Raw genomic sequence first — 15,909 nt, 5'->3', positions numbered from 1 at the left:
ACAAGTAACAACAACAAAAAAAAAAAACAATCAAAACCCATCAAGATTATATTAGACTTAAAAATAAAAGAACTTTTATAAAACCTCAGACTGAAACCAGCCAAAGAATTAGCAGGACAACCAGGTTCAAGATATAAAATCTTTCCTTGGTTAGAAATAGAAAATCTCCGAACAGCTAATTACTTTATGTTAGTCTTTAACAAGGCAGATATTAATATTACCCCTTACATTTTTATATTTAGTTTTCAAAACACTTGAAGCTTCTCTGAAATTAATAAAGCAAATATTGATATCCTCATTTGACAGATTAGAAACCTGAAACTCACAGAGGATGAATGAATGACTTGCCCAAAAGTGTGTTGCTTTGAGCAGTGGAACCATTATTAGAATTTAAGGCTATTAATTGAATGCACATGCTCCTGGTAGCTCTGGAAGAGAGACCCACTCTTTATCCATCCATTTATCCACCCACCCAATTAATATGTCCTGAATCCATACTTGATGCCAGGCCCCATGTAGTTATTAGAAGTAGAGATGACTAAGATGCAGCTTTATGGTTGATCTATTGGGGAGAAGGTACATAAACAATCTCTATAAAAGTTAAGTGCTCTGATACTTGCAATCTCAAAGTTCTGTCTTTTAAATGGAATTAAGGAAAGTCAGTGGTAGAAATTAGGAAATTCATAGTAAAAATGCATAAATTTGTGTTTTTAACTAATTAGATGTGAATAACACTGGAACCTTATGACAGCCATATGTGTATGTTGCAGAAACTCAAGTGTGAAAATGTAGATTGGTGGGCCAAAATGGAGACAGAGAAACAACCCTATTATAGTAATGCCTTAAATTTGTACAGAGCCTCTACCTCCTAAGGCTCATTAAGTTACATTATCTTATTTAGCTCTCTCTTAACAGCTATGTAAAACTGCTGCTGTTAGACTCATCCAATCTGAGTCTCAATTTTCTCACTGTATCTATAACATATCTCATAGATTGTTACAACAAATGTGGTAAATTCTAAAGCATTACTCAAATATAAACTATTACTGCCATTTTCATTTTGGTTTCTCTCATAACCCCTAGTGGTGCTGTTTTACTGAAGATACCAATACTTGTTGGTTATTGATAAAATCCAGTTTGGTGATTAGGACCAAGTGGTCCAGAATGGTAGTTCTTATATTATGAACTGCCTTATTACAAGAGAAAGAGACAATTAAATTTTTATTCTTTGTTGGAATATGAAGACCAGAACTGTAAGTAGGATATTCCAGAAGTATCCCCTTGAGTATCTTGTAAAATAAGGCGCAAAAGATTAAAATAATTAGCATTAGACACTTTCCACTGATGAAAAAACTGTGGCTCGGTGTTGCCTGGGGTCACACAGCTAGTAGGTCCTGATGCTAGGATCAGACTCAAGTATTTTGATTATAAGCCTAGTACACATTTTACCACCCCATAGCTGCTACCACTTTTCCTTACTTTATTGGGGTCCACATCATAGTAAGAAAAATAGCCAGTAGTTACTCTGTTTTCTTATGATCCTCAACCTTTCAGGGGCACTGGAGAGATTAAAATAGTTCCTCTTCAGGAAAAAGTTGGAGATTTCTTTTAGGTGGTTTGTTTCAGTCATGTGCTAAAATTTGGCTGGGTGATAGTCTCAACCTCAAGAAGAATTCAGCAGAGATACTTAGAATTATAGTCTGAAGAGCTTTAAACTCTCTGTTATAATCCAGGAATTGTTTCAGGGAGTAATTGTAGACGTTTTTCTGAAAATACTGTTCCGACATGTCCCAATTGTAGTTTACAGACACTTGGGTATAAGCGGGGAAGCCAAAGTAATAAAACAAAAACAGTAGTGCATTTGCACTGAAATTACTTTGTAAAATTTTAGTTACTACCTCATTCAAGAAATGTGTAAAAGAAAAGAAAGGAAAAGAAAAACTTCAAATACAGACTGAATTCTTCAGTTCAAAGAACTACATAGGAGAAGTGGTATGATGGTAATCTCTAAAACTGCAATTATAGCCAACAAATTAAACTAATGCTGTTTGCTGACTATGCCAAGAAATTTATATATACTGACCCCAAAACACTATGTAGTATAAATACTCTTATCTCCATTTTATAGTGGAAGCAATTGAAGTATAGAGAAGACGTCAGAAGAAATTTAAGGATAGAGAAGAAGTTGAGAGTCCCAAATATAATTTATGAGGGAGAGCCAGAAATTCAGACCAGGCCATTTAACTCTGGACCACTTGGTCCTAATCACCAAGTTGGATTGTATCAATAACCAACAAGTATGAGATTATGAGAGAAACCAAAATGAAAATGGCAGTAATAGTTTATATTTCAGTAATGCTTTAGAATTTACCACATTTGTTGTAACAGTCTATGAGACATCTCTTATAGATATAGTGAGAAAACTGAGACTCAGATTGGATGACCCACCTATACCCATTTATCAGACTGAAAGGGTAAGACTGAAATCCAGCCTGGGCTTTTGATTTCTAATCAAGTGATTTTTCCATTAAACCTTCCTCTCAGGATATTTAGTACTTTGCTAGATAGCATATGTAGAGGCTTGTTTGTCAAAAATTAGATTGTTAAAACTTAGGGGCACTTCTTAAAGCTTAGAAATTGACCTTGTAAGCAAATTAAAAAGAAATGCTGCCTCAAATGGTATAGAATAAACCAAGTTCATCCCCTCTTTGTATTTTCTGCTAATTCATACTTGCCACATTTTCTGCAGAGAACTAGGAAAACCATCAGTGAACATTAAGTAATTTGAAATACCCACTCAGAAAACTTAAACCCAAGAAGAGAGATGGCCTGAGAATGTAAACCAGGAGTGTTTTAGGGTCTCATCTTTAACCTTTGGTGTAGATTTCACATTGAAAAACAAGGCCTATTTTTGAAGAAGTCATATATGACTATTGATGAACCATAGGCCTGAACCAGAGTGGTGGTTCTTATATTACATACTGCCTTAATACAAGAGAAAGAGACAATTAAATTTTTATTCTTTGGTAGAATATGAAGACCAGAACTGTAAATGTAACATTCCAGAAGTATCCCCTTGAGTATCTTATAAAATAAGGGGGAAAAGATTAAAATAATTAGTATTAGATTAAAAAAATAATAATAAAATTCATAAAATATTCTTTCACAGTGTCAAGAATGTTAGAATTTAAGTCTGGGGGATGTGGAGGGAGGGGTAGTTTCTGGTCCATTTTGATACTGTTCCTATTACTATCCAACCCATGATGAAACAAAAATCTTAATATGCCAGTCTTGAAGTGCTTTCTTAGTGGAGGTACCAGACTAGATTTACTAACAGTGTATGAGGCAATTAGTGTGCTTAAAAAGCATGATAAACATATTAACTCATTAAATCCATACTGCAACACTGAGGTAGATACTGTTATCTCCATTTTTTCAAATGAAGATATGGAGGTACAGAGGCTGCTGACTTACACATAGCTAATAAGTAAGCAGAGGAGGCAGGGTTGGAACTCAGCCAGAGCCTACGCTATTACCAGGTAGAACTAAGAGTGTACATTCCCCTTTATGGAAATTATTTTTGAATCATTCCTGGAAGTTTGATTTTGAATTCAGAAAAAGAAAAAAGCACTTAAATGTCTCAGAAGATTTAAAGCTGTTAGAGTATACCTTCTAATATACTGTGTCCATGTTCTTTTTTGTCCATTTCAATGTAGAATAGTAGCTAAAAGTAAAATAACTGAAAAAGGATGCTTTTTCCTGTTCACAGTTATAAAAAGAATATGACCTGTTTCATGTATACTTTAAAAAGATTCTTTTCAATTTTTATTTCTGTTTTTTTTTGTTTGTTTGTTTGTTTTTATCTTGCTAGGGTTGATGGTGCATGTTGATAAAAGAATTACTCTGGCTGCTTTCAAACAACATTTAGAGCCCTTTGTTGGAGTTTTATCCTCTCACTTCAAGGTCTTTCGAGTCTATGCCAGCAATCAAGAGTTTGAGAGCGTCCGCTTAAATGAGACACTTTCATCATTTTCAGATGACAATAAGGTTGATTAGAATAATCTTTGAATAATTAGAGTCTGTTTTAGATGATAGATTTGAGAGCATCTTGCACTGCTTTCAAGTAAGGCAAAATAGATACCCTAAAAGGATAATTTTCCTTTGATATTTAGTGGTTATTTTGGTTTTCTGGTTTGTTTTACTTTGCTTCATTCAGCTAACAGATATTTGTTAAATGTTAAAACTGTGTGTCTGTTACTGTTCTAGGTGCTGGGAATTTAGAGATAAAAGATGTATCTGTTTTCAAAGAGCACAAACTAGAGAATTTTGGAAAATAAAACTAAACAAGGGGATTAGAATGAGCTGTATATTCTGCTGAGAAAGTACATCTAAAAGAATGTTTTTAATTTATAGATTACAATTAGACTGGGGAGAGCACTTAAAAAAGGAGAATACAGAGTTAAAGTATACCAGCTTTTAGTCAATGAACAAGAGGTAAGTAATATATTTAAGAGCAATATAAGGTTACAGTTTGTAGTTGTTAAAAACATACAATGCAGAGATTTTATTACTAGTAGTTTTTTATTTCTCTAAAGCAGGGACAAGTATACTTTTTTTAGGAAATATTTTCACTTTGTGGACCATACAGTCTGTTGGAATTATCAATGCTGCCATTAGAGCACAAAAGCAGCCATATACAATACATAAACAAGTAGGAGTGAATTTCATTTACAAAAATGAATTATTTAAATTTCATTTACAAAAACAGGCAACAGGCCAGATTTGGCCTGCAGGTCATTATTTGCCATCCCCCTGCTCCCAAGTTTTGCTGGAGTGAGGCAAAGGTTTCCTGCTTTTAAGAGGGGATTTGTTTGTACCTGCCTTCTGAGAATGATCATGTAATACTTCAGGTGGATAGCAGTTGACCTGTAGAGCATATAGGTACTTTTTGTTTTCAAAGAGTCATTTTAATATTTACCAAGCATTTTGGTACTAAATGCCAGGCAGTACATGCTTAAAAATATTAACTCACTTAATCCTCATTAATTAACTCTGTGATGTAAGTAAAATTTATTATTCCCATTCTGATGAAGAGACTGAGGCACAGAAAGATTATGTAACTCACACAACTTGTAAATGGTGGATTTGGAGTCTAAATAAGCTATGTGGCCCCAGCATCTGTATTCTTAACCATTATGCTGTGATGCCTCTGTCATGTGGTCTTTTCTTAGTTCCATTTCTAAATTTCTTCATTTTTTAGGGGATAATCAAATATGTTAGTTTTTGTCATAGTCAAGGCTTGTGACAAATACGAAGAAGAATAAGGCAAGGACCCTATTTTTCAGGATGTTCATAATATATTATTGGGGAACCTAGACAAATGTGAAAAGCCAAGTAGCAGACAAAGGGATAAGTTTTTCATTAAATGCCTTCATTCATTCAACAAATATTTTATCAGTCACCATCATATCTCACCCATTGCAGTGATTTTGACTTAACGTGTTTGTTTTAAGTTTGGGATTTGTAGGTGCTAAGTCTCTTTTGAGACAAGTAATGACTGTATTTAGAGAAGTAATATACATTTCCCTTAGTTTAGTACATAAAAGTGGTTCTTTTTTACTTTCAAATTATGATCATTTTATTACAAGAAAGGAGGTATGAATGCATTATCTTATTTAATCTTCACAGTGACCCTGTGAGGAAGCTACTGTCTCCAATTTACAAATGAGGAAACTGAGGCACAGAGATGTTAGGAAACATTCCCAAGATAGCATAGCTAGTAAGTAGTGGAACCAGGTTTTGAACCTAGGAACACAGACTCCTAACCTTGGGCCCTTCGTTGTAGTTCTGCAAGGTGCAAAAAAAAGTCTTGTAATCCTTATTTTAAGGTGTAATTCTTAAATTACTAATTGTTTATGTTTATATTCCTAGCCATGCAAGTTTCTGCTAGATGCTGTGTTTGCTAAAGGAATGACTGTACGGCAATCAAAAGAGGAATTAATTCCTCAACTCAGGGAGCAGTGTGGTTTAGAGCTCAGTATTGACAGGTAAAGCAAAATTACAGTATCATCAGCTATTTGAAGAGAGAAAGCGTGGTTAACTGATTTGGACTGGTATGATTTTCTACAACTAGAAGAATTAAAAAGTCCTGTACTATTATAATTGTAGTACCACAGATTAATTTGTTAGGACTAAGCAAAAGTATTAGAATTCTACTTGAAATTCCTCTGGAGGATGCTAAATTTGAAGCATTGGTAGCATTTCATTCCATTTTCCCCAAATTTTAGAGAATAACCATTTGACTTATGTTTGAACAGAGTTCATTTTTTTCTTGGTATCATATCAGTGTCAATTTTTCAAATTAAGAATTTCACATTACAGTGTTTTTGAAATGTCCTATCCTATTTGTAGATTTCGTCTAAGGAAGAAAACATGGAAGAATCCTGGCACTGTCTTTTTGGATTATCATATTTATGAAGAAGATATTAATATTTCCAGCAACTGGGAGGTTTTCCTTGAAGTTCTCGATGGTATTATCAATATTTTTATGGGGAAATATCGTTTGAAAATGCTCTAAAACTAACAGAAGCATATACTGCTTTATCAAATAATGAGTTACTAGGGATCTAATATGCAATGTAGTATATTTGGGTTTTATTAAGCATAAAGAAATCATTATTGTGGATTGTGTGATTCCTATCTCTATCTCCTTGCTGAGAATTTTAGCTTCTTCCCCTGTACCCTAATGTAACTGTGTGAGTTATTTTTGAGAGTACTTCCAATGTCTTTCAGTTTTCTTTACTCTTTTCTCCAGGTTTTATTTCCTTTTAAATATTTTTTCTTTTCTCTAATTTTAAAAATAGTAATTTTCCCTTAGAGGGAAATTGTAAGTTCCAAGTTGGAATGTTGGAATTTTAGTACTTTTTAGTACTCTGCTAATATTTTCTGAGCCATATTTATTTCTTTCTTCATTGAGGCTTATTTTGTTTTCAGGATGTGGTATTGATAATTTATCAGAGATGTTGAGAACAATGACTTAGAAGAGGACTTAGATTTCTCGCACTTCCCAGTTTTAATTATCGACAGTGGTACATTGAAAATACACTGTTTTTTTTTTTGATGAGGTTGTGAGGGGATAATTGGCTTCTGGGGAGACCACATCAAAGTAAACAACTAGTTCTGTATTCCTTTGTGCCTTTGCTATTGCTTAGGAAATTTTTAGTTTTTTTTTTCCCCCCTGTAGAAATTCAAGTATAGATTCTGGATGTTTTCATGTAAGATTATGATAGTTTTTAGAGGATTCAATAATATTGACACCTTCCCAAGGCTATTTCAGGTCTAATTCAACTTATATTTAAATGGTGGAAATTCTGATTAATTGGCAAGTTAACTGGGGAGGCAAAGAACAACTAGAACATCATCTACCATAGTGCATAGACAACAACTCCAGATTTTGATCTCTTCTCTGGGTCTCTGGGGCCCTCCAAGAATAATCATTGTATCTGGGAAGGCCAAGAACATATCATGAAAGACATAGCCAGTCACCCTTGTAAAGAAGGGTATTAGCAGAGATGGATTAGCCAGAAAATATTAGTGGCTAGTAGGTGCCTGCATCATCATTTCAGTATATATTTTAGCAGCAAAAATAATTCAATAAGAAATGTCATGTGGTTAAATCCAAGAAACATTTACTGACCTATAATTTGCCAGACACTGCTAATCCCTGGTGTTACAAAAATGAGTAAGAACCAGTGATTGCCTTCCAGAGATGCACACAGTCTCATGGAAGAAACAGAATTGCAAACATGTGATTCTAAAATGGTAGGTACTAGGGCACTGAATCTACAAATTGCCTCTAGAGTACACCAGAGAGAGAGGTGACAATTGAGCTGGGTTTTGAAGAATCAGTAAATTTGGGGGGTAAATGAAAAGAAGCAGGATTATTATAGCTTGAATGAAAAAAGGATAAAGTCATGATTTGATTATGTTTTTACGCTAGTGGGTAGTAGCAGAGAAGCAAAGATTGGAGATGCGAAAGGGAGAGTAATTAGTAAAGCATTGTCCAGTAGTACTTCTAGAATCAGAGTACCAGTTGAAAGACAGCCTACAAAAGGAATTAGGAATTACCTTCTGAGACTGGAAGGAAGAGACTAAATGTTTCATTCTCAAAAACTCCTAGGGATAATTGGTTCCTTTCTTTGCCCAATTTTTAAGAATAATACTTGAAGTAAATCTTTTTGTTTAGTCAGGCACTACAGAAAAGCTAAGTTAAGAACCTTCAGAGAAAATGGAATGATGGCCTAATATTGCATATCCTTAGGGGTAGAGAAGATGAAGTCCATGTCACAGCTTGCAGTTTTGTCAAGACGGTGGAGGCCTTCAGAGATGAGGTTGGATCCCTTCCAGGAAGTTGTGTTGGAAAGCAGTAGTGTTGATGAATTGCGAGAGAAGGTAAGTTCATTTTAGACAAAATGAGCTAATATACCTTTCTCCCTGTGTCGCATAAGAGACAGCCTAGGAAGTGAGAGCCAAACACTGATGTGGCAGCCTTTATTTGTCTCTGCCACACTCTGGTTGTTTCTTAGTACTACTGGTAACACTTCAAAAAATTACTTTGACTCCTTGCCATCCAGATGTAGATCTTCACTTTCTGTTACTTGGATCAACTTTGTGCAAAGTAGTAAGGATGAGTTAGTTAAAAAAAATCAACAAAGTAGAATTGAATAGAGAATGCAGGCAAAGGTCTGTGTGTATAGGATTTTGCACTTAAAGGTGGGAATTCTAAAAATTTCTGGGGAAAAAATTATTCGGTCAGTAGTAGGAGGACAATTGGCTGCCCAATTTGGAAGAAGATCTGTTTCCTTTCTTCATACCAAACACAAAAATATATTATAAATGGATCAAATTTATATAAAAATTAAAACAAAATGATAAAGTTACTAGATGAAAATACCAAAAATATTTTCATTACTCTGGAGAGGGAAAGACATTTGTAAACATAACACCAGAAGCCAAAAAGGAAAAGATGGGCCACATAAAAGTTCAAATCTTCTGCCCCAAAGAAAATTTGAAAAACAACCTATAAACAAAGTTGAAAGACAAAAAGCTGGGGGGACATATTTGAAATATATATGAAACAATGTCTATAATTTATAAGGAGCTACTGCATTAATAAGAAAAGATGAACAATAATTTAAAAATGGACAAAGAACATTAAAACTCAATTCATAGAAGAACAAATACAAGTTAAAACAAGTAATGTAATAGTATTTTCCTCCTCTTAAATTGGTGAAGATTTAAATAATCACAAAAATATCTGTAGTTGTCAAGTTTCAGGGGAAACCGACAATTTGATAACTGTTTAAACTGATAGTTTTTCAGAGTTCAGTTTGGCACTGTTTTATCAACAGATATGCAGTTCCACAACTAGGAATTTAGCCCATAAAAATATTTGCTGAAATACACAAGAATGTTTGTTCTGGTATATATATAGCATTGTTTGTAACTAGAAAAATTGAAAACAACCTAAATGTCCATCAATAGGCGATAAAATGGTATATTGTACACCTGTTAAAGAGAATTTTACTTTCTACCCTATTTTTATATATAGGCTACATAAAATTATTAAATAAACATTTTATAAATATAAAATGTATTTTAGAAATGTGTGTTTGTTGTTTGTATATGGAAAGGGAAAGGTCTGAAAGGAAGATACAAAGTTTTTATTTCTGGGACATGGCATTTGCAATGTAGGTAGGTGTAAGAGAATTCTACTTTTTGCTTTTTCTTCCTTTTTTTTATATTAAGCATATATTACTTTTGGGAGGGAAGCTATTTCTGGGTTCATGTGAGAAAATGAAAATAACTTTTCTAAGCAAATTTGTTTTTTAAATGAATTCATATATAATGTTTTCTTTTACAGCTTAATGAAATCAGTGGAATTCCTTTGGAAGATATTGAATTTGCCAAGGTAAAGCTCTGAGAATGTTTATATCTTTGTACTAGTGCATGATGGACATGTCTAATGGCATGACTTATTCATAAATTCTTTTCTCCTTAGGGTAGAGGAACTTTTCCCTGTGATATTTCTGTCCTTGATATTCATCAAGATTTGGACTGGAATCCTAAAGTTTCTACCCTGAATGTCTGGCCTCTTTATATCTGTGATGATGGTGCAGTCATATTTTATAGGTAACATTGACAATATTTTGTTGGTTCCAGTAATATAACATTTTTGGTCTGCATAAATCTGTTTTCCATAAATAGCTATACTACTGTTAACATGATATAGAGCAACACTGACCAGTAGACATAAAATGAGAGCCACATGAGTAATTTGAAATCTCTTGGTGGCCACATTTAAAAAAGTGAAAAGAAACAGGTGAAATTAATTTTCTTAATATATTTTATTTAACCCAGTATATCCAAAATATCATTAAAACATGTAATCAATATAAAAAATCATTAATGAGATATTTTATATTCTTTTTCTTGTAGTAAGTCTTAGAAATGTAGTATGTATTTTATACTTACAAAGTGTGCATCTGAATTTGGACCAGGCACATCTCAAGTGCTTGATAACCACATATGGCTAGTGGCTACCGTATTGGCCAACACAGATATAGAGCCCAGCAGACCTGAGTTCAAATCTAGCTTGGTTATATATCTAGCTCCTGTCTGCCTTGTAGGATTTTCTGACAATTCGAGATTACATATTTAAAATAACTGGCATAGTATCTGTTATATAATAGATGTTCAGTAAATAATAGCTATTATTACTACCAGTAATAACAAGGAAATTATTCTATTCCAACTTTAGAAGTGAGTGTAATGTTAACATAATAAACACATTAGAATTCTAGATAGTATATGAGATTATTTAACTTCAGCAGTGATAATCAAATTTCATCTTACTGAGGAGCATTATGGCATTCAAGCACAAATTAATAGAGGCAGATGGCTATACTGGTCTAATATGTAATTAATATTTTAAATGTAGGGATAAAACAGAAGAATTAATGGAGTTGACAGATGAGCAAAGAAATGAAATGATGAAAAAAGAAAGCAGTCGACTCCAAAAGACTGGACATCGTGTAACGTACTCACCTCGTAAAGAGAAAGCACTAAAAATATACCTGGATGGAGCACCAAATAAAGACCTGACTCAAGACTGACTCTACTAGTGTAGCATTTTCCCTGGGGGATTTTTGGTTTTAATTAGATGGTTCACTACTACCGTGTAGTGCCATTATGGCCGGACATGGTTAGGGGTAACCCAGTGACACCAGCACTGATTGGACTGCCCTTCACCAATCAGAAGCTCAGTGCCCAGTGGGCCACTGTTTTGACTTGGAATCATGTTGTGCACTATAGTCAAATGTACTGTAAAGTGAAAAGGGGTGTGCAAAAAAATAAAAAGCAAAACCTGCTACTAGAAAAGGGGGAAAGGGAATGAATAAATTTCTTTTATTGTGGACAAATGTGCACATAGCAGCTAGTAAAACTAGCCTCAAACAGGATGCTCATAGCTTAATAATAAAAGCTGTGCAAAGGCCATGAATGAATGAATTTTCTGTTTATTTCACTGATACACACATTACCTCATTGACAATTCAGAAGTAAATGCAACGTGTGTTGACTTGGAAAGCAGCAAAACTAGGAGCTGAAGAAAGAAATTCTCAGAACCAGCCGTAACTCATTAGAGAATTGTGAAGTTGTGTTTTTATTTTGTTTCATTTTTTTGCAGAGTATTAGGAACATTATTCTGGAACATCAGAACATTTCCCTTAGACCAATCCCAGCAGGTGGCAGCTCAAATTGCTGCAGTATTGTAATTGTAATTGATTGTACTTAAGTTATGGATGTAGAGAATACGTTTCATAAGTTCATTCAGCATGTAAATAAAATTGATCCTATTGAGTTATCATAATTGCAGTTCACCTATTTCCCATGGTTATTTGTTTCATATATCATTCATTATGTACATTTGTGTACATTGAAAAGTATAGCAATCTATGTAAATGTAATTCTCAGTGAGGTTTCTCAGTGCTGGGTCCTGTAGGATTGTATTTGCCCTTGTTAATGAGGTTTTTCTGTTCAGCAGCTTCATTTTTTTTTTTTTCTTTTTGTACATTTTTAAATATTTCCTTCAAGTTTGAATCTTCTAGAATGCTTGTAAGTCCCACTTGAAGTTTTGGAGTTGATTTGTAGTTACATGTAATTTAACTTTGGGGAAACATCTTAACATCGTACTAAATAAACTTGCTAGTAAGATCAGGTCATAGTACAGGCTGATACAGTCATTGTGATTTCATTGCAGAGTCTTTTAGAATCAGCAAGTTTTTGCTTTGCTAAATAAAACTATTCAATGAACACATTCTCAAATTTTGGAAATGCCATCTAATTTATAAAAATCAATAAAAAGGTTTGGTAAACTTTTTCATGCCAGATGCTGTTTACAACAATGAACACGCCAATAAAACATTTGTTCATTCTGTTGTGTTATTTTAGTCATTAAACTTGTGTGGACAAAGAATCTGGGTTAAGAATAGATTGGGTCTCTTTAAATATTAACATTTTGTAACACATGTATTAAATAATTCTCGTTTCTATGGTAAAGGGATATTTACAGTAAAGTTCCAGAAGAGAGATGAAAATATGTTAATATTTAATTTTTGGGGAAACTTGATAATTTCAAAGTCAGATAATTACCTTTTTTTTCCTTTTAAGAAAGATAGAAAATAAATTAGCAGGTGTTGGCTTTGCAGTTTGACTATAATGATTGAGAATCCCATGGTGTCTTTACGTCTCTTGGGATCTGTAAGGAAAAGAAAATCTTTTCTAGGATATTTTTTTGGCTAATTTTTATTCCATGTAAATTTGATTGAGGGACTGTTCTGAGTTTGCATTAGTGGAATTCTCAGAAGAAAACTAGAAGCATTTGTGATGTATTGTGATGAATTCATATCACTTGGATTTTCTGATAGCTGTTTGGTTCTGACACAGGCCTGCGTACTTGGGGATATAGGGATTAATAAGTAAGGTTTCTGCTTTCAAGGACCGACTGACAGAGGAGGCAGACGCATAAACAAAATGGGCTTTGGATTTTTTGTTTGTTCGTTATGATTTGGTTTAATGTTTTTGTGTAAGAGTAAATGATAAAATTCCTCTCACACCTGTTCATTCTGTGCCTTCTGCCCCGTTTGGTTTGGTTTTGCTTTAAATTACTGCTTCCAATTGTAGGCATATTACAAATACCAAGAGTCAAGAAAATATATTTCACTACAGAAAAGAAAAGAAAAAAATTAGAAGCTTCTTGCTTTTCAGTGCCTGATAAAATAAAACACAAAATTTTGCACTTCATATATTTCAGTAAAGGGGGTGGTGAACCTTTCAAAGTGAATTTGTGGAGGTGGGAACAGTAATTTATTTGAGGGTGGTTATACATGTCAGCTTCCCTGGGATTGAGAGAATCGAGTGAACATCTTTAACCCAAGAGGCAGAACACTGTGGATCAAGTGCCCTGAAGCACAGAGACAGTAGAAACTGATGTTTGCTTATCTCCCAAGGTTAAGACAGGCAACATGCAGTCAATTGTGAACCTGCTCCCCACAGATCATGCAAGCATTTTGAAGAGCTTTTACTATGGGGCAAATGGGTTTGTATCTACCATGCACACTCTGTGAAAACCAAGTACCTCCTTTTCTGAGGCAAGGCTTAAGACCAGGGATGCACACTGTCCAAAGAAGCAAGAGCTATGGTTTTAGGACCATGCCGTGTTTAGCTGGTCAGTACAGAAATCTGACGACTTCTCAAAACTAAGGAAGCGTATGTGAGGACTAGTCATCTGATGAAATTTAACACAGTGAGTGAAAAATGCTGAATGAACACCCTGCACTGGAAAAGTAAGATTCTGAGAAAACGGGTAAACCTATGTCCCAGGCATAAAATAATCAAATGAAATAGCTATTGGTTGCCAGGCCTCCATGTTAGGAATGGCATTGTGGTACATCTTTAGGACAAAAGAGGACAGGGCTACAAACTTAAGTGTCTAGGCTAAATAAGTGCACGGCATCATACAATTGCAGGGTTGTTACTGAACCTGGAAGTGACCTGTGAATGTATGGAATACAATAAAATCTTTTACTCTGGTTCATTCACTAGTATTTGAATGTCTCCTTTTCAATTGGACGTTGTATTTTTCCCTCTAAATGTTCCTTTATTCAGTATCAAGGCCCTAACCAACTCTTTTGCACTTGTGACTTGCAAATCATAGTCTAGTATACAATGAATAGATTATTTGAATTAGCGAGTTTTTTGTTTGCTAAATAAAACTATCCCATCTAAACAATTCTGTGTAATTTTTGAAAAACAAATCAGTTTTTTGGTTATTAGCAATCCTAAGACAGAAGCCTTAAAAGAAGGCTATAAATCCTGAAATCAAATGCAAAATTGTGCATATGTATAATTTAGCTAATAAAAATTTATCAGATTTTCAAAGGAGTTTGTGGTCCAAATAGTTTGTAGACACCTGGGTTTAGTCTACATGAAACTGGAAGATGCTCAATAGAGATCATGTGGGGAAGATGGGGGATATGATCATTTGGTTGGATACGGTGTTAATTTTCAAAACTTGGCTTTTAGAAACAATCAATACTTGGCAAAATCAAGAATGCGTTTAACCATTTGTGGCCATTTAGAAAAGGGTGCAGCAGTCACTAGGGGCCAAGTTAGGAGGGCTTAAAGTGCTGGGGAAGAATGCACAGTCCTTCCCCATGACAGCACTGCCTCCCACCCCCTCACCAGCTGATCTTAGAGAGAAGTTAATCATCTGATTGTTTAGAGCCTGTGAATTCACTAGACCAGGAATTATCAGTGGACCTTAAAGCCATGCCTTAAAGGTGGGGACCAAGCTACCCCTTCATTCTGTTTTCTTTAGTCCCATCCCAAAGAGGGCACACTTAGTTTTCAGCCTCTTTTATAATGTTTAAGTAACCCTTTTAATTAAGGTACCAATTTGATATAAATATGCCGTGGGTCTATTTTTTACAATAACTGCTGTGTTCTACTGAATGCAAATTCCCACTGGGAAGTGGCCTATCAAGTACTCAGTGCAATACTATAACTTTTCAGTCAAAACAATCTGATATTGTTAAAGTCTCAGTCTTTAGATCAAAGCTCCCCTCACCCCCACCCCCAAGTGCTGGCTATGCAGCTTGCAGCTTGGCCTGGGAAGAAGGGTATGCTCGGTGCTCTCACTCTCCTTGTCCCCTCTTCCTTTCTGCACCAGCTCTACCGATGGTGGAACAGGTAAGGAAGAGGTGGAAAAGATAGCAGTTTACATGAGCAGCCTACTGTTAGTGAGGTTGCTATCCCCTTTTGCCTATCACTGTTAGCTCTTTTGTAGACTTGAAAGTAGATGACTCACAAGTCCTGCCAGGAAGGGACTCAGATCCAAACAGCCACCCTAGGTATTGGCAGTCCCTTGGGGAACTTGACTAGACCTCTTGTCCTACAAACTGCTGCAGAATCATACCACATTCTTCTGAAGTACCACTTTGTCCCATGCTGCAGTGGTCCCCAGCAAGTTTTCAACCCCTAATTTCATCTTTCTTCATGCCCCTATCCCTAGGGATGTGGGTACTGTCAGAATCGATCTTTGCCTCTCATGTATGTCTGAGGACTCAAAGGTGTCCTGTCCTGCTGTCTGCGTGGCTGTTGCATTAATCCATCTCTCCGTAGTGTTCCTTCTGTGTGGTACGTTCATGGCAAGTCAGTGTGTTTCTTGCAGCTCATGCACAGCCACCCCCCAGGTGAGGTTTCAGCCAAAGGAACAAGTCTAATTTCTCCTCCCTCATGGGCAGTGAAGAAGGGGAATAGCCCATGTCCCAAACACTGCAGTTTCCCCAA

The 15,909-nt window shown here is 35.1% G+C and overlaps 1 protein-coding gene across 2 annotated transcripts in view; it reads left to right on the top strand.

Annotated features, from left to right (window-relative positions):
* The window catches only part of USP47 (ubiquitin specific peptidase 47), a 171,719-nt gene extending 157,372 nt beyond the window's left edge, over window positions 1-14,347 (top strand). For both annotated transcript variants that reach the window (XM_037839958.1, XM_037839959.1), the window contains exons 21-28: window positions 3,872-4,047; window positions 4,414-4,494; window positions 5,932-6,047; window positions 6,412-6,530; window positions 8,321-8,451; window positions 9,923-9,970; window positions 10,061-10,191; window positions 11,000-14,347. In XM_037839958.1, coding sequence (XP_037695886.1) covers window positions 3,872-4,047; window positions 4,414-4,494; window positions 5,932-6,047; window positions 6,412-6,530; window positions 8,321-8,451; window positions 9,923-9,970; window positions 10,061-10,191; window positions 11,000-11,174 — 977 coding nt within the window. In that variant the 3' untranslated portion in view covers window positions 11,175-14,347. The remainder of the gene's footprint in view (window positions 1-3,871; window positions 4,048-4,413; window positions 4,495-5,931; window positions 6,048-6,411; window positions 6,531-8,320; window positions 8,452-9,922; window positions 9,971-10,060; window positions 10,192-10,999) is intronic.
* Window positions 14,348-15,909: the final 1,562 nt, after the last annotated feature.

Source organism: Choloepus didactylus, chromosome 6 (genome assembly GCF_015220235.1).
Source record: "Choloepus didactylus isolate mChoDid1 chromosome 6, mChoDid1.pri, whole genome shotgun sequence".
In the NCBI taxonomy this organism is placed as follows: Eukaryota; Metazoa; Chordata; class Mammalia; order Pilosa; family Megalonychidae; genus Choloepus; species Choloepus didactylus.
This window is presented reverse-complemented; position numbering and strand designations above follow the sequence as displayed.